Below are 27,447 nucleotides of genomic sequence, written 5' to 3'. Positions count from 1 at the left end.
GTGTGTGTGTGTGTGTGTGTGTGTGTGTGTGTGTGTGTGTGTGTGTGTGTGTGTGTGTGTGTGTGTGTGTGTGTGTGTGTGTGTGTGTGTGTGTGTGTGTGTGTGTGTGTGTGTGTGGTCTAGCACTGCTGCCATGCTTCTCACTATCATCTCCTTCTCTCACTTGGCCTTTCTTTATTTTCTATCCAAAGTTCCCAGAGCTTTGTAGAGTTTGTCCAGCTGTCACAAGTATGCCAAAACTATCTTGGCAACAGTTCAGCTGAGGCATAAAAGACAAGCCAGAGTGCTGAGCCAAGCCACTAGGCAAAAATGAATCCATGACCTTAACCGTGAGCTGTGCAGGTGTTGCAGCCCTCAAGCTGACACTCCTTGTTACTCCGCTCGCTTCAACCTTTAACGTCTTTAATGTCTTAAAAAGGCCAAAACAGGTTGAGACAGATCCGCCACATCTGAATCAGGATACCTTTAATCATCCCACAGAGGGCAAATATCCATTGTTACAGCAACACTGAATAGCCCAACATAGCAAAATATTAATTAAGAGGCATGCATAAAATATGAAAGATAACAATAGAAATTACGCAAACTACAATTTACAAAAATACTAATCGAAATGGACAACAATAAGTACCAGTAACGGGTTCTTTTTGAAAATTGTGTAGCATAATATGAAGTGGGAACAGTAGTGAAGGTAACAGTATACTGTATATTGCACAGTTATTACAGTTGTATTACAACAGTTGAATTGTCTAACTACGAGATAGCATCCAGTGAAAAATAATAATAAAGTGGTGTATATAGTTATATATATATACACGTTGTAACGGGGGTAGTTAGGACCCAATTGCAGCACAAACCTGTGAAACGCCTAGCAGCCTCCAGAACAGGCTAACAGGAACCAGGAAACACAAGGGCTGGAATGGAGGTCGGGTACGTAAGGCTGAGACGTTCAATGGGGAATCCAGAAACAGGTAGATCCAGAACAGGCAGAGTCGGCAACGAGAAATCAGTCCGGAAAAGAGTGCAGGAAAGTATTGCATGTAGAGAGCGAAGAGGTGTAGTGAGTGAGGCAGGAGCTTTAATACCAGGCTAACTGGATGTGATGCAGATGATCTCACAGTCAACATTACTCTCTATGGGCTCCATGAGCAGTTCAGGTGTATTTATCTCATTTGTCTGATGGCACAATACATTTGGTCCTCATTTCTTCTCCTGTCACTGGGCAGCAGGTTCCAGAAATCCACCTGGTCTTCAGTGACTTGCTGCAGAAAAATTCACAGTGAAAAAAACTTTAATAGCACACTGTATTATGTAAACTCTAGTCAAGGTCAGACGCCACACAGAGCTGCACAGCAGCATTGTAAAACTTTCAATAGTCAAACCTTCAGATTCAACCAGTAACAATGAGCTCTTCAGGCATTCACAGACGAGTCTTTGTATTTCAACATCTACAGTATACTTTCTCCTGGAGAATGAAGGAACAGTTCATGTAAAAGTAAAGTTCAACTTCTCACTGATTCTGTGTAGTTAAACTTTATGTATTCACCGGCAACTGAAGTGTTTTTCTTTCCAGTTTGTTATACCTATATGTTATAAGCAACAGCCTTAAAAATAATTCCAATCGGTCAGTCAGGGGACAATAATACTCAATACTACCACTATATAACCCGTTTATAATAAACTACACTAATCCTCTAAAGTACCATCCATATTGAGACAAAGGTATAGCATGGGCTCCTCAGACAGAAGAGAATCATGTCACTGCGTAGTGCTAACTTCATGTATTTATATACGGAGCACAGAGCCAGCATCCTCATACTGCTGTGTTTAAAAGCAGTGCACTGTTTTTCAATCGCAGCTACAGTACTCTTCAACATGTTTCACTAACATTTTATATAACCACATCATTAGAAGTGTGCACCTTTCCGCCTTAGGGTGAGACTTTTATAAAGCTAGACTGAAAACAAAGTTATAGAGCAGCAGAAAATGTGTTTATTAAAGCACCTCTACCCAAGGGAGGTGTGTGTGTGTGTGTGTGTGTGTGTGTGTGTGTGTGTGTGTGTGTGTGTGTGTGTGTGTGTGTGTGTGTGTGTGTGTGTGTGTGTGTGTGTGTGTGAATGGGTTCTGCTCTATTAAAACAGCTGTAGTGTGTGAGTGTGTGAAGATGAATAAACAAACAAGCTCACACCACTGCCATTAATAATTACTGAGCTTCTCCCAGCTCTGCACATTATTAAGACATTTGAAGATAAAGTGCTTACTTCATATTGTGCGTTTATGCCTTATATTGCTTTGACTTGGGGGAATTAGTGAGGCTATTGCCTGCAGAAATATCTTATGTTGCCCTGGGTGACCACATCGAGTTGTTTACACGGATTTGTTGCTGTATGATGTACGGCTTCAAATATGTTTCCCATCCACACACAGCTCTTATATGAGGACAAAATGAGACACTTGTGAAAACGCTTTGGTGGCGTGCTGCTGAATGGAATGTGGTTTTTATTTCTGGGGGGAGGGCGGTCAGGAAGCCATGCTAAGGGGTGATGAGGAGGACTTTGCGGGCATCAATCTCTTTATTAGAAAGTAATGGTCACCTTCTCTCGGGATGTCTAACAACTAAGGGCCACTTAGCTATTGATTACCTGGGGCCATCGTGATTAAGATCTTGGCAAATGCCGGCCCTCGGTCAGTGTTGGAATGAAGGGTGGAGCCAGCGTCTTCAGATTCAGGGCCAGAGGAAGCCTCTCCCCGTCCACAGCCAGCCTCTCCACCACGGAGGCTCTCCCGCAGCTGTTATCACCACTGTTTGTTCACTCCTAATTATTGTTTTTCTCCAAGAGCCCAAACCCCAAGTCAAGTGCTTCCTGTCCGCGCATCTGCAAGTGCTCCAGCACAATTACTTAGACGTGCAATCACTTGCAGACAATGGGGAAATCTCGCAAAACACATTCACATTGTCTTTCTCACCATGCTCTCTTGAGATCCAATTATACTGAGCTTAATTCTACACTGGGAGAAATGTGTGTGATTAATGGGTGAACGATTTACCACACATTTTAAGTCTTAGCGTTTTTCATAAGGCATTCTCAGCGTTTCCCCACATACAGTAGGTGGAGGTGTCAAGCTGACTTCCTCCCGCTGCATCACTCCTATCAGTCTGCAAGGTGATATTTCATTAATGCCAATGACTAAAACCTCATTACCCCAGCTTCCCTTGTGGACAAAGAGAGTCTTAAAGATGGAGGATGACCATCTGGAAGTCATCAAGAGGGATCACAGTGCAGAGCGGCAGAGATAACCGTTTAACTGCTGTCCAGAACACCAGCGTGATCCATTTCATGCACATGTGGCCCGTGGCTCCAGAGTTAAGTGTAAATGACACTGAGAGGGGGGGGGGGGGGGGGGCGGCTGCAGCTGATCACAGCCCACTGTTGGAGGGCGCTTTATGCTTTATTGAGTTTGTTCCTGTCATTTTCTCATCGCCATCAGCATGGGCTTTCTTTCAAGCTCCTCTAACAACTTCTTCCACTTTGCATATGTTTGTTGTCATGGCAACCAATATAATGGCAATATAATCTATGGGCTATTCAGCTAGTTTTCCATTATGATATGGTGTTTGACAAGATTGCAAAACACTTCAAATAAAAACAGTAGCTATATCTGTCAATCACTGTTATAATGCCAGAGTGGAACATTTGCTAGGCATTATAAAACCATAATTGATAGGTGAGCAGGACGGGAAAAAAGATTTGGATATTGAAAAAAAGCTTCCTGCTGTCTGACACATCATAGGCTTATTAAACCAGTAATTAGAGGAAATATCAACTAATGATCAACAAGAAACATAATGACGCCATGATGAGGATTTTCATCAGCAAATTGAGAAAATGTTATAAATGAATGTACTCTATCTGCTGTTGTCGTACAAGGTGCTTTTGAAAAATATATGCAAGATGTTCAATGGCAATGTTTTACACTCCTTAAATAATATCTGTAGCTACTGAAGCATGACACAGGTTGTGGCTCTGCGTACGACATTTGTAGGTGACACTAAGATTGTGTTCTTTTTAATATTTGAAAAGGTCAACAGTGACTTGAAGCATGTGACAAGACATATTTACTGTTTTAAATGTAACTTAAACTCATGCTCTCCCTAATCCGAACTTGAAACAACTTTAGATGTGAACTCAACATGACTCCATGGGGTTCACAGAATTCACGGTTCGGTATGTACCTCGGTTTGAGGGTCACGGTTTGGTACGGGTTCGGTACAACAAGAAAAAGCATAAAAAAGTCCCAAATGCATAATTCCAGGTTTGTTTTTTATTTATTTTGAACAGTAGTGCAAGTTTCAGTTTAAAAAATAAGGAACATTTTGAATAATTAACTTTATTACACAGTTAAAAACAAACCACAAACAGTACCACACACACTCAGATGGCCATATTATCTATAATGGCTGATGTCAAACAAAAAGGTTCAATGAGCTGTAAAACTAAAAAGAACGTCATGAAAATATTACAAAATAAATAATAAGATAGTGTTTCAATCACTTTCAATCATAATCAATAAAAGCTGGGGTCCTCTACTATTGCATAAGGGTAATTAGGTAATTAGGTAATAAGGGTAACTATTGCATAGCCGTTGAAAAACATATGCCAATAGCTTCCGTTATTTATTTTTGGTCTCTCGGCTTTCATGTCTATTGGCTTCTTAAAAACAGCGGGGTGATGCCTTCTGATATGATTTAGCATGTTTGGCTTGTGTTACCATTAGCATACCGCACTGCTGTCGAACAACGCCAATGTTGTGCCGTAGGTTGAAGGCTTGCCGCAGATTGAAGCCCTGTTCGCGGGGGCACGCAACGGTGACGTCATCTGGCTTATTGAGCGTTCGCCTAGTTTTCTAAGCGGAAAAACGAAAGAAATTATTTATTTTCTCTCTTTTCAATGATATCTTTCCCATCAGATTAAACAGCAAACGGCTGAATAAATAATGTGCATACAATTACGAGGAGGCTCGTTTTAAGGACACTTTTCAGATCTGTCACAATCTTCGTATTGGAACAAACTTCAGTTTTTGAGTGTAGTCCCACTCTCTTATGTTCCTCCTTCCTACAGAACAGACAATGAAAGGATAAGATGTCATTTGTCAGTATAGTCCTATTTCTTAAAACCTTCTCTGTTGTTTAAGTGTCTGATAACCACGAATAGTAAGCAATGATATGACAGTAATGATATAACATATATGATAATGTCAGACACGGTGTTATTTTCAATCAAGCCTAAAAGATAATTTGTTCAAACTGGCTTCACTCGCTTGAATTGCTCCTTTGAATGTAATTTTCCTCTGTGGTTTCCTACTCAACACATTTTTGTATTGTAATGCCACATTGAATGCCACAAAAGCATTTTACTCTGGGCCCAGCAGGTGAAAAACTAAAGAGGGGCTTCCATATCCGGCAGCCACAACACCTTCTCTGCCGGATATGGAAGCCCCTCTTTAGTTTTGTACCTGCTGGGCCCAGAGTAAAATGCTTTTGTGAGCACAAATTAGAGGGGAACAGCAAACACCACTGTGATTTTGGTGACGATGTGACTATCCTGGACAAAGATATGGGGGGTGTTCCAAATCCGGCAGCCAAAACTCCTTCTCTGCCGGATATGGAAGCCCTTCTTTCGTTTTTCACCTGCTGGGCCCAGAGTAAAATGCTTTTGTGAGCACAAACTAGAGGGGAACAGCCAACACCAGTGTGATTTTGGTGACGGTGTGACTGTCCTGGATAAAGTTGTAGGGGGGGGGGTGCCATATCTTGCAGGAGAAATACCTGCTCTGCTGAACATGTTATGTAGAGAACAGTGCAGATCTTCCCTATTGACACCAGGATTAACCTAGTCTAAAATAAGGAACATTAATAGTGTGCACAGACATAAGATCAATAATACACTTTATTTTAGGGCACCTTTCAAAACATTCAATGTCAATCAATCAATCAATGTTTATTTATATAGCCCAATATCACAAATGTTACATTTGTCTCAGTGGACTTCACAGTTTGTACAGAATATCAGTATGACAATATGACACCCTCTGTCCTTAGACCCTCACATCGTACAAGGAAAAACTTCTAGAGAAAAACCCCACAGTTAATGGGGAGAAATGGGAGAAACCTCAGGGAGAGCAACAGAGGAGGGATCCCTCTCCCAGGACGGACAGACGTGCAATAGATGCCGTGTGTAAATCGAAGAGATAATACATTTACAACATAGGTAGACCAAATGTTTGGAAATGCATGTGTCTATAATAAGAAGATGAATCCACGAGGATATCAACAATCCTGTGGGAGCCATCAGGGAAGTAGTATGATGAATGTCACCTTAAAATAAAATAAAAAATAAAATATGAGTGGCATTACAATACAAAAATGTGTTGAGTAGGAAACCACAGAGGAAAACTAGAGAATGCAATTCCTGAAGAAATTGCTAGTGGGAATGCTTTATGCTGAACAGCTGACGCTGAATTGCTATGCTGAAATGTAATGTGTAAGAAGAAAGTGAAGAATTTAGATTGAAATGATACATGAACACTGGGGTCTTGAATGTGTGATGAGAGAAGAAAATAAAGTAAAAAGGCATGGAAAAGCAGCAGAATATTTGAACTGCAAACTTTTGAACTAACTTGATGGCGAATGATCTGTTGCCATGGCAACGGCCTTTGATGACACCCCATAATACGCTTAGATGTGTTGATGGCTTCACAAACCTGTGAAGTTTTGGGCCATTTCGAGCATTTGAACTGAAGTTGTGAGAAAACCGTGTTTCATAGTGAGCATTGTGTTGCCAAGGCAACGGCATTTGAATAATCCTTAAAACTGTCAAATAGATGTCTTCACGGCTGGACTGTTAGCACACATGTGAAGTTTGAGCACTTTTTGACCATTTTCATAGGAGTTATAGCAATATCATGTTTTACGGCGAGGGATGCGTTACCATGGCAACAGCTTTTGAGGAAAACTCACTAATGGCACATAGACATGTTGAAGGCTGGACCATTAACCATTATCTGAAGTCTGCTGCTCTGAGCATGTCAGTTGGAGTTATGACATCATCGTATACGTTCCATGACACAGGTGTTTATATTTGAGCTAACGACGTGTCCAGAGATCAAAGGTTTCCATGGTGATGTGCAGTAATCAGTGAGAGGAGAGCATTTGCATTGTTCTGAATGAGAGATAAACCTCTTACATGTGAACGTTTTCTTGAAGAACCGTAACAGATATCGGTGAAATTTCAACGCATGAAGCATCTGAAGGAAGTTGAGCATCTGAAGTGTGCTTTTTGTGTACTTTCGGGTTAATAATGTGGCCTTTTTGGCAGATTAACTAAAGGTGTGCGGCTAATGCTGTGAGTAAAGATCAGCTTGAATTTACAATTGGCTTTAATGGAGACATGTTGAAAGTTTTTGTCACTTCATGCCCTCAAGAGGCATTTTGTTTAATTATTTTTGCTTAATTTTTTTTCATTTTTCAAGCTACGAGATGTTTTCCTACGTTTGTCATGACAAATTATGTCTCAGGAGTGTAGGGTTTGGGAATTATGGCAGGTTTAAAAAAATATATATGAAGGCGAATTTCAAGCTGTCCTCCACTCTAGCTTTGAGATCACACACCTTAACGAGCTGCTCAATACACACTAATGTTAAAATCTGAAGAAGGCCTCTGAACAATGTTTAATATTTCTAAAAGTATGAATCAGATTTAAAAGTTGTTTAACATGAATAATAAAGTTGGAATGAGGTTTCTGAGTGAAAGTATGAAGGAACAGTTAGCAGTTGAAGTCGCAGAGTTTCTCCATTGACTTCAATGGTTAAAAATGTGATGAATTATGGGATGTATCTCTGGAAATATGAAAGTTATGAATGAGAAAAGTAATAGCCATCGATTCCCGACCGAGCGGAACGTTTTGATGTTTGAACGGAGTTTCTGCGATGTAGAAAAATATAATAATACGCTAAATAACCCGGCGGAATAATAAAGAATTTAGAGCGTCGAATAAGAGATAGTGGGAATGCTGTATCAGCATTCCCACTATATTACATTCAAAGGAGCAATTAAAGCGAGTGAAGCCAGTTTGAACAAATCATCTTTTAGGCTTGATTGAAAATAACACCGTGTCTGACATTATCATATACGTATATCATTACTGTCATATCATTGCTTACTATTCGTGGTTATCAGACACTTAAACAACAGAGAAGGTTTTAAGAAATAGGACTATACTGACAAATGACATCTTATCCTTTCATTGTCTGTTCTGTAGGAAGGAGGAACATAACAGAGTGGGACTACACTTAAAACCGGAAGTTTGTTTCAATACGAAGATTGCATCCTTAAAACGAGCCTCCTCGCATAAATTGTTCAGCTGTTTAATCTGATTGGAAAGATATCATTCAAAAGAGTGAAAAAAGCTTAGAAAACTAGGCGAACGTTCAATACACGCGATGACGTCACCTTTGCGCGTCCCCGCGAACAGGGCTTCAATCTACGGCAAGCCTTCAACCTACGGCATAACACCGGCACACCGTCCTCGTCCGATCCACCACTTGCACACTCCATCGTTATTGTAGTCCACAGGGAACCCGAAATGTTCATCAAGCTGTTGTATTATTCACACAGTACAAATTACACTTTGTAAAGTTGTCCTTGAACGTACAGTGAATTTTAATCACAAAATAAAGGTCAACTTTACATAGAGCTAACATTTTGTTGATTTGATTGCATTGTTGGACTAGGAGCACCTGGGCATGCCTACAGTATATCTACAGTAGAGGAAAGCAGCTGTTGTGGTCAGTCTGAAAGAGTTTCATTATCTCACAGATTTGTTTAAATGACTGAGTGAAGTCACTCTGAACCGCTCACTTGTACCTACCTACACAGTTTGATTGACTTGTGTGGAGGCTTGCCTAATAGTGGTCATTACAATGATTACGCTGATTTGCTTCACATAACGACACACTGAACATCGATGACATTCGTCTGTTTCCAACATGCTCTGCTCAGTCACTCAGTCTCTCTGTCATTCACTCCAATTAACAGCAGATTAAAGGTCCTTTGCTGCCTTCAGGCTCATCGGGAATCCTGTGCTTCATAAAGACTTCAGATGTGATTCAGCAACAGAATGTCAGTTTACATTGAGGCAGAGGAGTGAGAGTGTGCTGAGTAAATGTGTTTCTACAGCTTCACACTGGGTCAGCAGGAAGCACTCTGCTCAGTGACATCCTGACAGATCTGAAGCAGGGGGGTCACTTCCTGCCTCCCCCAGCCTCTCCCTGTGCTCCAGTCAAACCAGCCAATTAGGCGTGCATGATTACATTAGTTTAGTTCGACATCATCATCATCAACTAGATGGGGTCTTGATTTGACTCTTGTTGTCTCCTTGTGCTCTTTGTTTGCTTCACAATTCATTACATTCCGCTGAGCCACTCTTCACATCTCTATTTATCATCCTCTTTCAAATCATATCTCCTGCGCATAATATTGTTAAATATTACTAATTTGCTTTGCCTATCATCGGTAGGAGGAAATGTAAGGCATTCTGCATGGATCATTTTGATGATTGTAAAATCCAGCCCAGACGTCACAGTATGGAGGTGGTGGGAGTACAACTCCGCGTACTATGTGTTTTATTATCAGGCAACAGAAACACTAGTGTTTGTGGTTATTGAAAGAGTCAGCACATCAAGATGATGTGCCTAAGGCTTTTTCTGTTGCTACTTTATTTCAAGTTTATTATTCACATGTTCTAATTAGGTCCCCTATTTTGCAAAATCCACTTCTTCATGTCTTTTATACATAAACATAAGTCCCCTCTGTGTAATAGATGCTGAAAGTAGGGTCTTTTTGTCCTGATCCATTTATATAAAAACCTGTCAGCTGATCTGATTTTGGTCACTTTGTGATGTCACAATGTTTGTTTGGGTTGTGTAACCATTAGCCATTAACCAACCAAGGCCAATTTGGAAGTCGCTGAAACACACATTCTTTCAAATGGCTTGGTACCTACCTCTGTGTTTACTTCAGTTAGTAAGAGGTGGTCCTATTTGTAATAGTCATATACTTCAGGGCGTGTCTATTGTGTGATTGAAAGGGGCTTCCACTGTGTTGTCAGTTTCTTCGTCCCAGACCTTTAACCCTTCAGAATGTGCTTTCATATCATGAAAGATGGTTATAGAATGAAGTAAACAAAACGACATGACATATACTGTAGACTCTGAATCCCTATTCACAGCATCTCTGCAATGTGGGGACAAGTTTGTTTTTCTTGCAAGGTTTCTTCACAAATACATTGTTCTGCCTCTCTTATGAATGAAAGTGTTGAGGAACATTTTAGGTGCAAATCAGGAAGGTAATCTCGCTACAAAGCATAGACATTGCATTAGCAAAAGGTCTTTGTGAATATTATGTAAACATAACTTGGCATACATAATATAACAGTACATAGAAATATGACATAGTTATTTCTAATAATAGAAGATGTTATGCATAGACTTGGCATAACATCTGGGGGACTTATCCCGTGCAAATGCACCACAAATAACGTAGACTAGAAAGATATTTCTGAATCACATGGGGGACCCTGGTGAGAGTCCCCTGAGAATAGAGCTTTTGCTATTTACACGTCTACTGAAACACAGACAGAGTACAATAGCATATCTGAAGTCCAATATTCACACTGCAGCTCTGTTTGTTTCTCCATCAACCACTGAGAAACATGCTTTGCTCTTTAACGCTAATTCTCCCCAATGTTCACCTGCTGGTGGCGAAGCCTCTGCTAAACGTCTGTCTGCGGTTGGAGGCACGTTCGGTAGCAGTAGGTCTATCAGATGATTTATTATATTTTAATTATATCTCCCTTCTGTGGGATGGAGTTTTTAGATCTGTGATCTGTGGGTTCATCACTAGGCCATTTTCACTTTACACTGGGTGATTTGATCCATTGTGTACATAGTACATACACATATTGATTAGTTATTATTATTAGCTTTAGTATTACCAAATACAAAGTTTATTATAAGGTAAATAAAACCGGTTGTTTAAATACCTTTGTAGTCCTACTATCAAAGGAAACATTTATTTTGAATGTTTCTGTCTTTAGGATATTCCTACCAAAAAGGAAAAAAACACAATAAATAACATTGTTGAAGTGATCTCCAACTGTTGTAATGTGATAAGGTGACACGCAATCCTAAAAGACTGACTTGGCATGGGTTGATCCAAATGGTGACAGTGAGAGAACAATAGATGTCACCTCAGTGGGCTGTGCCTCACTCATTTATTTCCTTGACAACTTCATTCAGGTGAGATGCAGAGGGTGCAGAGCAGTGGCATTTATAGTCTGTGCGGAGGTGGAACCTCCATTATAAGCTGCAGCGCTCCAAGCAGGTCAGGTGACGTGAGTGTATGGCTTCCCGGGAATGTGCTGCCTGGAGGCTGGTTGTTCCTGACGGTGACATCTCATTCTGTCCCTCTCAGGATCTGGACTATAAAACAGCTTTGATGCTGTCAGGTCTGAAGCACATCCACTTCCTCTGGCCTCATAATGTAATGCTTAGAGCAGGCAGGGAGGAATTTGAAACAGTAGAAGAAGAAGAAGATGAACCTTTATTAATCCCCCAAGTGGGCAAAAGATATGAGATAGCCCAATAAACTGAATGACGATGAAATGTGTTCACGTTGTGAGTCTGCAGTTGACCTTGGGAATTAAACAAATTAAAACGTATTATCATTTCCACTGAGTGGAGACCTCAACCAGAGGATTAGGAATCATAAAATACATTATTTTAGATTTTAACAACAGTCAAATAATAAAAACTGTAGAGCATTTAAAATGGCATGTTCACCAATAATATGTTTTTTGATTGCAGCTGTTGTGATTTACATTTGTATGACTTCATTACCTGCGCTCTACAGTGTGACAAACTGAGGTAAAAGTGCTGAGAGGCAAATGCTGGGTACTGAAAGGCACTGGGGACTGCTGGAAATAAAGGAGTGAAAGCACTAGCTGTTGTGATCACAGGGCTGAATAATTGCATGCTGACTTTTCTCAGCAACCTACAACAATTAGGCTAAACCAATCGAGCATGGATTTTGGTGATTATTAGAGAGGCAGTATTTCCACCCTTCCACACTTTTATATATCACCTTACTATCAGTCAACAATACAAACATCACCTCTGTAACAGGTGATTTAATTTAAAGTATCTCATTTCCATTCTGAATGGATATAGAATGCATCATCTGGAGCGGTTATGACAAGGAAAGGTCATTAGGGAACATTAAATACATATTTCTACTAACACCTTTGGTCAATGTAAAATGTAGCATACCTATATACTTGTTTGTCTCAACAAAAGTTGTCTCTGTCCAGAAAGTGTGCCAATGCTTTAGTGACAATGACAATAAACAAATAAAAACATGTTATTGTGTGCTGGTATTAATAGGCTGTTTATTCTAATCTCATAGAAACATCTTGGGTTATGCCATTCTTTCACAGAGCCTCTGAAAGTAATGACTGCTTCAATTCACTTACCTTAAAGTAATTAACACTTTAACTTACTGTATGTTTATTTTATAAGAAATTCATCTATCAGTGTTGACTCAGTGCTCATCTATAGTAGCATGCATAACTCACATACCCTAAGAATACACATTATTACTTTTTCTAAGGTCTTCAACATATAAGCATTTTTGTTATTTTCAGAAACAAACACTGACAAACACTGAGCTATGCATTCAGGAAACCTGTTTAAAACATGACTCAACTTCTTTTGGAAGAATGAACAATGTCAACATATGCCTTTCCCCAAAACAGGCTTCTTGATTTGTCATAGTAGGAAAGGCACACGTGGTACAATTCACATAAATGATGCTTCTGTCATGATCCAGTCTTCCAGCATGAACAAAACCAGGACTGAAACTGAAGCCGCTAAATGGAATTCATCCATCTTTTATTTGTTAAGTTACACCTGTGCTTTTCAAACACACCTGCCAAACAATTATCCATGAAAAAAAGCTTTTTATTTATATGAAGACGGGTGAAGGCCTTTTAAAGAACAATTAGTGTAAGACATGTAGCACTAAACAGCTGCCACTGAGGTCACTCCAGGCATGAGGAGGATGCTAGGTGCTAAAATGTGTTATGTACAGGAATCAGAAAACTCCCTCGGTAAACTCAGTTTTGTTTCGTATAGTCCCTGAAACAAGCTCCTAGTACTAGGATGGGTAAAAAGCAGAGAACAAATGTCACTGTGTGTGCTGTGTGCAGGTATGTGTGACCAATAAAGAGGGTTTCATCCTCCGATTCTTCTTCTAAGCTCCAGCAGTTCTGTATATCATATTTGACATTTGCATACAGGGCACCTGTCCACACAACTCTTTTTGACATGTGTGTACATACAGTCATGTTATCATGTTAAGACAACTCAAACATGCATACTTGGCATGTAATGTTAGTTATAATCTCAGGAAAACCAGTCCATATTACTACAGTATATTTCTGAAGATAATAAAACATTTCTGAAAGATTAGATATACAGAATTTTCATTTGAATAAAATATGATTTTCCATTAAGAGGCCATGACATAAACACATGAGCCGGCCCTCCACAGCGAGGTGTTGAAGGTGGAGCTCTGCTGGGCTGCTCATCTCTCATCCTGTCAGTGAGCAGGATCTGTCTCATGGAGGTCAGGCATCAGCATTACATAAACCAGTTCAAAGATTCTAGTAGAATCTTTAGAGAAGTATATGTGACAATAACCCAGTGGCAATGTCACCATGAAAAACAGTTTGTATGATTTTCTATTCAAAGGTTCCAAAGATTCAAAGTCTTTTTTTATGCACAGTAGCTACAGTGTAGATATGGCAATGAAAAACTATACTAAAAATTCAAACAAAATACAAATAGTGCAAGAAGAAACAGAGAATAGAGTAGAATAAACTAGTGCAGATTATGTATTATTTAGCCTAATGTTTTTGCATTTTCCTACACATGTCAACTAATATACATACGTTAAAGCATTTTTCTAAATACACTTCTTAGAAGGTTGGTTGGTAAGGTTTAGGCAACAAAATACTTAGTTAGGTTAAGGAAAATATGTGGTTTTGGTTCAAATGACTGTGTGGAATACTTTGTTAAATTAGGGAGAATAACTACTAGGTTATGTATAGGAAAAGATTGTGATTTGGCTGAAAACTAAGTTAACGGAATTATTACAGTGCTTATGTATTATTATCGTAATCTCGTATTGTCACTGTCCTAAAATGGCATTGAGACAATTCTTTATTGCAATATAAAGATACATCCTAATGCAGACTTGCAGCTACTTGGAGGTTGGAAGAATGTGTTTTTCTTTAAAGTCACCAAAAGCTACTGTCCCTCCCAGACCGAGCAAGGCTACAAGCCTTATTTTAATACGTTTAGCAAGGATGTGTTCAATTACTTATTATTAGTTTCACTTTTCACTTTTCACATGTGACTATAATAATCTTCTTTTTTAATTTGTTTTACAAAAATTACGTTTGTCTATGTTGAAAAGCAGTTGACCTACTGAATTAGAGCTGCAATAATCAGTCGATCACTCAGTTCATCAACAAAAATGAGTCAGCAACCATTTATATCTTATGGTCCGGTCAAATCATGTGTTAAGCAAAAAATGCTAATAGCTGTTTTCAGTTTTTCAAATGTTTGCTGTTTTTTATTGGGATTGATAATGAAAATGACATGGAGATAGAGGCAGTGCTTCTAGGCCATTTAATATCTGCAGTAATAATAAGTCTACGGATATGTTTATGATATAAAACAATGGTCAACAACACCAGGGGGATTTTAGTCTATGAATATAATTCAAAATACGAGATAAAAAGTCAATGTTCAACAATAATTATCCAATTCATGTTTAGGTACCGGAAGCAGGCGGTTAAACATCCAATAATCCACTAAACTCTGTAAAGTCCTACGGTATAAATATAATGTTTTTTCTCTTATGGGGGTGCATGTGTGATTTCATTGTGCTCTCACCATCTCCACCTGTCCTCTGTGAGGTCACAGACGGGAAGCGCTCCTCCAGACAGAACTGCTGACAGGCTGACACCTCTCTTCTCCTTTGAATATCACTAGCGGATTTGTGTTGTTCCATATTCAGGCTGCAGTTTTTAAATGCGAAACACTGTGTGCTTGTAGCTTGTTGTCTATGACTTCATAGAACTTGGTAAAATATCAGGCAGCCGCGCGGGACCGTCAGAAAGGAGGGGTCTATTCTTTATTCTTTCTTATAAACGCACACAGTAAAGAGTGTGTGTTTGGCCATGCAGTGACAGGGTCTCTCCTCCCGGCACACCGCGGGAACCTGCACAGCACCCCGGGATTAGGACTAATGAACCGGATTGAGTAATCTGCAGGAGCGCGCGGTGCGCACTGACTCATTGTCTCGCTGAGGGATTTTATTCTACACCTTTTGACTGGAGACGATGTCTGTCCGGGGATACTTTTTCGCTCTTTCAAAACGCACATTTCTTCTTTCTCTGAGGATGTTGCTTCTTGTGCCTGCAGGGTTGCCGGTCCACAGCCAAGGGGACTCTCATTCCGACAACAAAGTGATGGACAACATCACGGTCCGGCAGGGAGAGACCGTCTTCCTCAGGTGAGTCCATTTTTCTCTTGTCAGAGCTTTTCTGTCCTTCTCTATTCTCTCCTCAAACTTCAGCTTCTGCCTGCAGGTTTTTGTAATTGCAGTGTTTGGTGTGTGCAGCAGTGGCGGGACTAGACCGACTTTAGTGGGGGGGCATGCTGGGGACAGTAACGGTATGATACGATAATACTTTAATTATCTGATCAAGTGCGAAATGTGACTTGCATCACAGACACATATTAAAGGGCACCTATCATGCTATTTTTAGGCAATAGCATAGGTCTCAGATATATACAAAAAATATAAAAAACATGTCTATGAGGTGTTTTGGTCAAAAAACCAAGCAGATCACCCATTCTAGCCATTAGTGATGGGAATTATGGCTCTTTGAAGGGAGCCAGATTTTATGGCTCCGTTCCTTTCAAAGAGCCCAAAAGAGCCGTTTTTTTTTAAAGGGGGTGGGGTTACTAGGTTTATCTGCGAAATAATCACCAGTCATAATGATAATTAAGTGGCGATGGAGATTATTTGTTGACCCTGCTTTAAAGGCAGTGGCGAGCCGTGAGCTTTATACCTAGGCCCTCTGACCCCCACCCCTTCCCTCGAAAAAAAAAAAAAAAAAATAGTTATTACGTCACAGCGTATACTTCAGCGGAATATCAAAACAACGGCCCAGGGTGCAAAACGCATCAATGACAGCGACCCTCTACCACACAAAACAACACCTGTGAACCCAATTTGTGTTCTTTGACATTGAAAATGATATTGCATTGTGTTTGTTACTTTCGTTGCAGTTGTATGTCTTAAGTGTAATTTGGCATGCTTTTATTTTGAAGGCGAGTTCACGCTGTTGACAGGAAGTTGTTGTTGCTATGGAAACAAGAAAAGTTTCACAGCGGGCGGAACTCGTCATAAAGTCCGCGATAATAAAACCCACCCATTTAGAGGGAAGATATGATTGGTCAATTGTACTGTCATTTGACATTACTCTCTCGTTCAGTTACTATAGCGGGCCCTCTGTGAATCGCAGAGAGGCCCGCTATAGTAACTGACATTCAAACAGAGACTGAACAGGCAGATTCGAAGGATTTATTTCTTTGGAAATGTTATTTTATTAAATCAAGTTTTTTTTCGGTAAAACTAATGAAAAATATAACAAAAATAATATTAAAAGAATATATATTTAAAAAAAATATATATTTTTTTAATGTTTTTAAATATTATTTTTTGGAATATCTTAGGCCCTCACAGAGGGCCTAGAGGGCCCTGACGGCTCGCCACTGTTTAAAGGATATTTTGCCTTTACAAATGGTGCGCTTTATCACTGTCTGGGTTTTGGTTGAAGTGCATCCAAATGCTGCTGCGTTTTCGCGTTTGGCTCATTTTCCATCCGAAAAACACGTCGTCTACCTGTCCTGTACCACTTGTTATGACTTCTCTCTCTCGCGTATTCCGTTAAGACCCACCCCATCTCACTCCTCGTGCTGAAACCTACCAATCAGAGTAGGGGCGGGTCTTCACAGAATACGTTTGGGGAACAAAATCAAGCTTTTTAAAAGGCGAGTGGATTTTGGCAGGCAGTGAGTGCGGACCAACGATTGAACGATAAAAAGAACGGCTCTCACCAAGTAGGACTCGGTTCCCCTCGTTCGTACCAAAGAGCCGTTCAAAAGAATCGGCTCGTTAGCGACCGACACATCACTACTAGCCATGCCTCATATGCCTCTATTTCTCTTCCTGTTACTAAAGTGCTGATTCTGGGTATAAACAGGTCTCTCTTGAGAATGAGACCCTGTGTCTCAATGAGATTTTCACCTGTATAAATAAAGGCTGAATAAAAATAATAAAAATAAAGCTTTTTTTCTTTTTAAACTGAAAAGATCTGGATCAGCTCCGTTGTAGCCCCGTTTTTAGAGATTTGGGTACGGAGGAAAAGAGAGAGGGTTTTATTTTCTGACGCTGCGTGAGTCTCCTGACACACCGGGGACACATATTTATGTATAAAAGACATCAAAAAGTGCATTTTGCATGATAGGTCCCCTTTAAGACTCGATACAAGGAAACATTGAACATAGTGTAGCATCAGGATCACTGAAGAGAAACTTGCTCAAAGAATCTCTGTCGTACATTAGACCTGGGATTAAGCTCTGTATTTAATGTTGGGACTGACTGGTGCACAAAGGAGAGCTTCAGTGTGACTTTATTGAATCCCGGGACCCTGTATCTGTAGATCAGATGGTAACAATTCATATTCACTGTTCAGAACATGGAGGGGTCAGAGATAATGATGATGGACGTCTCATTAGGTTGTTATGGTGATTCATAAAGTCTCTCACAGGGTTGAGCTACAATCTTTGAGCAAACTGGTGGAGAGGTTTTTATTTTAAAGCAGTAGACAAACACTTGTACCATGTAGTATTGCAGTAGTAGTTGTTTTATTAGAGAGGCACATTTAATGCGGGACAAAAGAGACAAAGACAGTGTTTAACATTTTAAAATGTTTAGTTCTGTCATAGCGCACGAAAAAACATAACATACCATCATTTGTGATTTTCTTTAGTAACAGAATTTGTTTTAGTAGTTCAAATTGTATTAAATGACATTATGAAAAACAAAAAGCATTCCAGCTAACTTTAGCTAGTTACAGCACAATGCTACCTACAATTTTATTATAATTATAAGCTTTTATTTTGGAGGGGGGCCACAGGGGGCTCAAAGATCATTGTTACAAGTTATTCAAATGAAAATCACGTTGCCCCTCCCCACCATAACCGCCCATGGTGTGCAGAGACACACATGGATGAAGTGGTGTCTGTTTTATCATGTTCCCGCCGTTTTAAAGGGGGGATTGCAGAGGATTAGTCTCTGGAAAACACTCCATTCAGAAGCGATACTCGGTTAATCTGTAGCAGCTGTTAACGAGAGACTTTAATTGTTGTGTGACGGTGCATAACTGAAGGTGGAGGGAAGTGTTTGTGGAGGTGAGGAGGAGCAGACACTGTGTGTGTGTGTGTGTGTGTGTGTGTGTGTGTGTGTGTGTGTGTGTGTGTGTGTGTGTGTGTGTGTGTGTGTGTGTGTGTGTGTGTGTGTGTGTGTGTGTGTGTGTGTGTGTGTGTGTGTGTGTGTGTGTGTGTGTGTGTGTGTGTGTGTGTGTGTGGACTGAGAGAGGATGAAAAAACAAATATAAAACTCAGAGAAGACACGGATGGACTTCACTTCCTCAGGATGGGAGATTGTCTCGGTGACCTTTCCCCTCCTCCTCCCCCCCACAGGCTTACTGGACATAGAAGGATTTGTGTTGCTTTCAAGTGCTGTCGGGAATCTGCAGGGTAATACCAGCTATAATCACAATGGCCAAAGAAGGGTTTACTTTGTTACCAGAGTTGGCAGGATGTGAAGTGTGGAAAGCTGCAGACAGCTGATGGTTAAAGTTTGCTCTTCTGCTTTTACATTGTGCTGATGAACAGAATGAGATTAAAGGAAGTTACGTGGAAGTCTGTTTGAGGCGGTCTAGATGCCATGACTGACATTTTCCCCTCGCTTGAAGTCAGAATAAAACCTGCAAAAATACCTCATGATGCAAGAGCTCAATATCCAACTACAGTTTTCACAGCCCTGCGTCAAATATGACATAAATACAAATTCTATATTTTGGATGAAAGTTGTAGTGGTCCCAAAGAGTAGAAAAATAAATATATGAATTGGTCCTTTTAGATTTCTATAACTTTTAATACATTACTAGTAATCACATTTGTCCAATCACACTGGGAAAACATAGTAGTAGTCTTATAGTTGACACTTTTAGTTGACTTTCAGCCTCAACTGCTGTCTTCATTCAGGACAAGGGAACGCGTACTAATGTCTGTAACTAGGCTTTGAGTTATAGCAGTCACACACAAATCACAGCACAGTTTAGCTTCTTCTTACCCGAGATGACGTTTGCTTGGCTTTTGAGAGCTGAAAATAATACATTAATTAAGCGATAAGACTAATGGTTTTCCTACAGCATTGACATTGTAAATGTTAAAGTTTGATAAATTAAAATCAAATAAATTGTTTTCTTGTATTTTCCATATGCTCCTGAGACGCAGGCTGCCAGAACACTTATTTTCCAGCTCCAGCAGTATAACATCTCATAACCTTTAGTTAATCTGCTCAAATATAGTCAACTACCATCCTGAGGGATCAGTGACCTTTACATCCACTTTGTTAATGTAGAGCACACACACATATGAGTACTTCAGTTTTTACTGGGTAGTGGGGTTTAGGGCTGCACGATTTTGGGAAAAAATCTAATTGCGACAAATATTGCGATTGCAAATTCGATTTGCGATATTTGTTTTTAAGCGACCCAACGGAAGTTTATTGTAAAATGCGGCCATATCTCCGGCTAGGAAGGTGACATCAACATGCTCCCGTCTCTAGCACCCCCGCAGCCCGAGCTACGAGTGAAAGAACTATTACTATCATAATTCATCATATCATCATAATTCCATTGTTGAGGTCTACTAAAATAGATTTATATTGTGCAATTGGTTTCTCATACAGCATCTCTTTAAAGCAGGGGTGCCCAACCTTTTTTGAACCGAGAGCTACTTTTAAAGTTGCCAGTCTGCCGAGATCTACCAGTCCAAATAGAGAGGCGTAGCCATTACTGACAGCCTACTACCAGGTAAATACACACTTGTATAAAACTGACCTTTGTACGATTAATACTTCATAAAATACTGCAGATCCTTTATCTTACCTCTTTCTAATCTACACACATACAAGTATTTAACTGAAGTTACACAACAGTGTTGTTGATACAGAGTTGGAGTTTACTCACACGTCACATACTACAGTAATGTTTTCAAGAAACATTGAACAGTGCTGCCACATATGACACAGGAAAAAAAGAAAAGATTCTGAACCCTTTCTTTGCCATTACATAAAAATAGTGTTGCTACAAAAGTATAAATTAGTTTTACTAATAAGACAACTCAGATCTGAAGCTACACAGGAATCTGCTGCCAAAGTGCAATAAAAAAGACAAAATTAATAGAATCAAACCCTTTGTTGCATTTTAGTAGAGTATAAAAAGAAATGCCTTTAAAATAGGATGCAAGCAACACTAGTTTCTTAACCTGAATTGATAATAGACTATAATCAATTTAAGTTTGCATTCTTATACCATTTTGTACAATAATTATAATGAATAAGTTCAAACAAACTAAAACTTACAGCTGATTAATAACGGTATCTAACTTGAGTTTTTATTATATCAAAAACCTGTTGAAATGCTACTGTTATTTCTACTGTCCCCAAAAAGCGCGTCGGCAGCCTCCAGGAATGCTTCTTTCACAACTTTGCCGTCTTTGAAAGACTTCATGTGTTTGGCAAGAACGTGACTGACACGATAAGATGCTATGGTAGCAGCCTTGCTCTTGTTGTTGGGCCTGGTGAAAATGGACTGCTGTGCATTTAGCTGTCCTTTCAGGTCCCTCACCTTTTGGGAGCGTAGGGCAGAGTTAGGAGGGAATCCCGTCTCGTAGCGTTTGTGCACTGTTTTGAAATGCCGCTCCTAAATGGCCCTTCTTCGGTAAAGCCACGCTCGCATTGCAGATGAGACAGATGGACTTGGAATTGGAATAGATACAAAAATAATCATCCTCCCACTCGGAGTGAAAATTATATATTTTGGGCTTTTTTGCTTCTGCCATAATTGCGGTCTTCTGTGTGTGCGGACTGTCACTCCTGTTGACACGGGCAACGTCAGCGAAATAGTGCCCACTGCCCACCAGCCACGCCGGCCAATCACAAAGCTTTGATGCGTTCAAGTGCATTATTCTGGCACAGGAAGATTATGTTATAGGACATTAACGATAAAACAGAATATTGTTGTTCTATTTTTAGACACATCTCGCGATCGACTGGGAATCTCCCCGCGATCGACTGGTCGATCGACCGGTCGATCGACTGGTTGGGCACCCCTGCTTTAAAGTATGTGTATTCACCGGTATTCACTCTCTGTCCTAAACTGCTTGTTGAAGCACCTGCCCCCCTCCCTGTGAGCCCAGTGTGCTCTGATTGGTCGCGAAGCTGAGAGGCTCGTTCTGCTCACAGCTCCTCGCAGCTGTGTGAGCTGCTGCAGGAGCAGACAGGCTTTCCGTGTTGGGCGTCTCGGCGATACAGGAGAACAAGCGAAACTCATCCTGAGCACACACAAACACTCACAGCCGAAGTAAAAACAATAAGTGTGGCTTGATATTGAGTAAGAAAAAGGTTTATAACGCTGTGAGAATGGGTCGGCGGAGAGCATTTCTCCGCGATCCCAACGTAGTAGTCCGAAAAACGTTTACCCATTTAAACAGTCGTGGTAGATAACTTGTTTGTTTTAAACATCATAATACACAAACAACAATGAATACTTACAGGTTGTGTACCCGAATCTCCCGCTGGTCCAAACAAAGTAGGAACAGCATCGTTCTTCAGTGTCCGGGTAATAACCGGAAAAGCATGACATGGGACCTTTAAAGTAGGGCTGTGCAATTAATCGTATTTTAATCGCAATTACGATTTTGGCCTGCCACAATTACGAAAACAACATAATCGAAAAAAACGATTATTTTGCTTTGCTTGATTGTGACAGTGCACTGCAACATATTTGATCTAATTTATTTTAGTCTAATTTATTTGTATTTATCATATTTACATATGTTTAGTAGCTCGTTGAAATGCGCTCCAAAATATTTGTTGATCTTGTTTATTGTTATTTATTATTTTGATATTATTTATTTAAATGTAAATATAAATGTATCATTTATTTTATTTATTTTTGTATTGGTTTTTCAGTTGAATTATACGTTCAGGGTAATCAACAGTTAAAAAGATACTGTTCAAATTATTATTTGTATTTGTTTTAAAGTTCAATAAATGGATGTTTTCAAAGTCAATGAATAATCGTATTTAATAATCGTGATATCAATTATTGACCAAAATAATCGTGATTATGATTCAGCCCTACTTTAAAGTCAAGCTTCAGTTTAAGATTCACCCTGTAATAGATGTAAAACATGTGATGGAGCATTACTAACCTGACTCAGACGGTTTGTTTCACCAAACCATCTAGGAAAGCTCCATTGGAAGCCATTTGGAAAGGGTAGGCACTTTCAAAAATACTTGGCAGGTGATTGGAATCTGTCTATCACCTTCGATCACGGGCCACTTCTGATTGGTTAACAATGGCTGGTACATGTGGAGCACAGCACTTCTGATTGGTGTGGATGACTGACACACAAGAAGAAAAAAAAAAAAGTAAAACAAAATTGTAAAAAAAAAAATGTAAAAAAAAAGGTTTTAAAATATCGCAGGCTTTGCGATTTGATAATCGCATCATTTAAAATCGCGATTTCGATTTAAAATCGATTTATTGTTCAGCCCTAGTGGGGTTACAAAAAAGCCCAAAAAGAACACGGGAGCCTGCTTTCAGGCGCCAATCTCAGGACACCTCCACTCTGAGGACACTGCCACTCTCAGGACAGGAAGTGCTCGCTAAGAATTACAAAATAAATGTGCCACTCTCAGTACAGCACCACTTTCCGAACAGGAAATACACGCAAATACAATCTTTTATATTATTAAGGTACCGCGCCACTTTCCGAACCATTCATTAATGCTTGTGTACACAAGACGGCAGGCAAAACCGTTTTAAATGTGTGTTTCCTGTATGGCGAATACAGTCGCTGCTTTATTTCTGTCTGTATGAAGTTGTTGTGAGTGTGGAGGGAGCAGCTACAGGTTAGCTTAGCCTGATCGATCAGTGGCCTGTACGACGAAGCCAGTTCAACAGACCCTGGATATCTCTGAGTTATCTGGCTTAACTAACCCTAACAAACGAGATCTCGCTAAGCGGTCCTACGACGCTGGTTATCAACTCTGTAAATCAACCCAGGGTTTCTCTGTCCGGCTGAGTGCGTGTTCACGTGAAAGGGGCGGGGTTAGAAACATTTGACCAATCACAAACAGGGACAAGCGTACTGACAGCGCAGCGTCATACTTCATGAATGAAAAGTAAACTATAATATTAGACAAATATGAAGAATTTCAACTTTAAACATCCATGACTTAAACACTTAATCCAGGATAAAAGCAACATAGTTGCACCTGCAAGGTGAATACAGAACAGCTGGTACAAAAAAACAAAAAACTACAAAAACAGGTTTATGATATCACTGCCCCGTCTAAGACACGAGTAGATCTGACTTTAATTACATTTGACTCGAGTGTTTTCGTCAACTTAATGTGTTGTTTAAAATAACACTTCTGCATACAGTATGTGACACTGTACGTGTTGCACGGCCAGATACGGCTCGAGAAGCTGACTCAGATGAATGAGGCGAGTAAACACAGCTGACAGCTGCGGTGAAACTCGAGCGATTATTCACATCGCTTCCGGTGTGAACGCACCATTATTACAATAATATTACATAACTACAGGAAATGCACTCAAATACAATCTTTTATATTATTATTATTATTATAGACATCTTCTATTTTAGTTACACCCGCTATTGATTCATTTGGTCAACATTGGACCTTGACACCGTCCACATAGCTATAGTGAAATAATATAATAGAAAAAACATTAAGCCTCTTTGATTTAATAATCGGAGCTGAAACCTCTCTGCCATCTCATATAACACACACTTCCTTATTTATCTTTGAACAATAATAACGTAAAAATAAAGACGATATACCACGGTCTTTCGGGGGGTGAAAAAACCCCTGTGTTCGTCACTTCCTGTACTGAGAGTGGAGGTGTCCTGAGATTGGCGCCTGCACCGGAACTGTCCTGAGAGTGGAGGCCTGCAGGCAGACCCCTCTCAAAAAGAAAGTAAAACTTCAATAGTAAATTTAAAGCAGATGGGATTGACGTTAACATGTTTAAATCTACTAGCAGCAGCAGGTGAAACAGGCCGTCCTCCATAAGCTACATGAGCCAATATATGATTTAGTTTATAGTCTCTGGGAAATGTATAACATTACTCTGACAAAAATAATGTTAGACGTGGGACTCACCCCCCCGCTGTGTTCAGTGCTAACAAGCTCCATTTGACATGTTGGACACATGCCCAAACCGAGGGTGGTAATTCATTTTGAATAAAAGAAAGTCAGAGCCGCTGTTCTCGTCTGTGTTAACGTTGTTTCCAGGGCTGTGGCTTCATTTGTGAAGACAATGAATAAATATCGCGAGTTATCAGTTTATCTTAATGTGATCTGAGCTCTAACTCCCCCGTTGATCGCCAGTAAAACCTTGTGAGGAGAAAATACAGGAAAACTACAGCAGCACAGCATATTCTGTACACAAAACCCTTTATACAATATTGAAAGTTGATCATATACAGTATACATATATATACTATAAATATAGACACATTAACTGTTTGGTCTTCTTCTCGTCATCAGATTTCAATAAAGATCCAATGACGAGAAGAAGACTCAACATTCCATTGGTTTTTCCCAGATCTTGATAAGGGAGGTGTTTCTGTCTGATCGATTGCTTTAGAAGAACCACATCACCACTGCAAAAGCAAATTATTAACTTTTTTAAACTAGTGACAGCAAATCTCCATTCATAGTAAATGGACTATCTTAAATCACTATGCTTTACACAGAACATACTATAACCTGAATGAGGAGCACATTAATATCCCAAGGCTCTGCCCACTCAGAGGGATTCAAACACTGCGAGTAATGAATGTCACCACGGAGTGAGACGCTTATCTACCTGCACACATCGTGTTCACGTTTATTCCTTCCTCCACTCGCTGCCTGATGAATACATGCAGGTTCCAGGTTAAAGGGCTCAGGAATGAAGCTTTTATTTGCCTTGATATTTAGTTTGCATGTTGAAATGCTTGCTTGACACGTGTATGAATGTGTGGTCTCACATGTGGCTTCTCTTTCGCGACATTAATGTTGTGATGGAACTATCTTTACCTGACTCTTCTCTGTCAGCGGTGAACATTTTTCTATCCGGTCCACGCTTGGAGCTAAAGCTGTTCTCTTTTTAAGGGGCTCTAATTTTATCCTCATATGCCATGGGCCAAATCTGTAAAGCCGAAAATTAGATTTCACGCAGGGAAGCTAACGATTCTTTCTGTAATTCCATTTTATTTCACCTTGCCATCCTTCAGCCCCACGTTTTCACTTATTGTCTTCAGAATTACTGTCCTAGGAAGGGCTTTTCCCCGTCAAAATAAAAAAGCTCAGAGAGTAAGACTTAAAAATAACCAATTCACAAGTTAATCTATTATAAATATGTTTGAATAGAGTTGTCATTTGATTGAGCATTGCTAAATGGATCTTTTGCTCTTGATCTTAGTCTTTATATATCAGTCTATTTTGTTAGTGAAATAAGGAACACTTTTACTATCCCCAAATCATACATTTGTGCCGTGTTATTTCTATCATTCAGTATAGTGAGATAGTAGCAGAAAGCAACATGGTTCTTTTGACTGTTTGTGTAAAGCATGTGGCTGTTACCATCATTTAGATATAGGCATATACAAATGGAAAATAAGCTGTGTTCTTTATTCGGCAAGTTTTTACTGAGTTTAAAATCTTTTAAAGACATTTCATTCGGATGAGTCAGTCACACAGAAATATGTTTCGGAGAAAACAAAGCACTAATGTGAAACTGGAACTTAAATTAGTTAGAAGCAAAACAAAAACACTTCATCTTGGTGCCGAGATGCTATGTGTATACCGCCTGTGAAAAGAAATATCCCTCTGGGAGAATACATCTAAACCTTGAATATATATTTATCTGGAGCTAGTTTTAATCATTAAATATGCAGATTTGTAACTTTTGAAGCTAGTTAATTTGAAGCTTGTGGAAAACACATTTAATTTCAGTGTGAACCAGGTACCAAATGAGACGTGTGTAATGAGGCCCCAGCAGCTAAAAGGCAGCAGGCGGAAAAGTGTCAGGTCACGTCAGATGCTGCGCACACACACACACACACACACGCACGCACGCACGCACGCACGCACGCACACGCACGCACACGCACACGCACACACACACACACCTCATCAACACCTCTCATCTGAAATAAAGTTTTTGAAATGAGTTTTATTTCATGACATTAGCGTGTGCAGATGCTCTGGGAAGAGCTTGGCCTACATTCTGCTCTGTGTATTGTTGATGAGAATAATCTCATATCTCAGTGGATTACAGGCTGAAGACTCGCTGAGCGGTGGCGCTTCATCGTTAGTCATTTCTGGAAGATATCTTTTTTCTTTGCTCTCCCTGTCTCCCCTCTCACACTTGTCTAGCTTTGAAGTGATTTAATTATGCCTTCAATGCTGTCCAGGAAATTACAAAGCCACTGTAATGAAGTGTGGCTGATTGGACAAGTGCCCTCTTGTGAACGCTCATTTTTTCGCCGATCCAGGAATGTTGAAATTAGTTTTGGGAAGGTTGGATTGTGCAGATTGATTTTTATAGCCTAAACCTCCAGCCATTTGAATCTTTCTGCTACACTTTCTGTAAAGCTGATAATCTTTTGATAGGACTCTTTCCCGAATAACCCAGATATGTGTCATTTTAAACAGCTCAAGCATACCATTCTATCTTATCTTCAATTATTTCAGCCAATCTGAAGCCAAGAAGCTACACATGCTGTCTAGCTGGCTGGTTTATGGCTGTGGATTATTACTCAAAGTGTTAGCAGCAGCGGCTAGCTGGTTCATTTAGAATTACCTCAGCAATGCAT

At 39.8% G+C, this 27,447-nt stretch overlaps 1 protein-coding gene across 3 annotated transcripts in view; it reads left to right on the top strand.

Moving 5' to 3' along the window:
- Positions 1 to 27,447, top strand: part of ntm (neurotrimin) — a 501,504-nt gene that overhangs the window by 323,873 nt on the left and 150,184 nt on the right. For 2 of the 3 annotated variants that reach the window (XM_034117345.1, XM_034117344.1), the window contains exon 1: positions 15,374 to 15,697. In XM_034117345.1, coding sequence (XP_033973236.1) covers positions 15,525 to 15,697 — 173 coding nt within the window. In that variant the 5' untranslated portion in view covers positions 15,374 to 15,524. Of the gene's footprint in view, positions 1 to 15,373; positions 15,698 to 27,447 lie in introns of those variants that run through there. The other variant, XM_034117346.1, reaches the window with a different exon arrangement.

This window comes from Trematomus bernacchii, unplaced genomic scaffold (assembly GCF_902827165.1).
Source record: "Trematomus bernacchii unplaced genomic scaffold, fTreBer1.1, whole genome shotgun sequence".
NCBI classification, from domain to species: domain Eukaryota; kingdom Metazoa; phylum Chordata; class Actinopteri; order Perciformes; family Nototheniidae; genus Trematomus; species Trematomus bernacchii.
The sequence above is the reverse complement of the archived record's forward strand: the minus strand, read 5'-3'. Positions and strand labels throughout refer to the sequence as shown.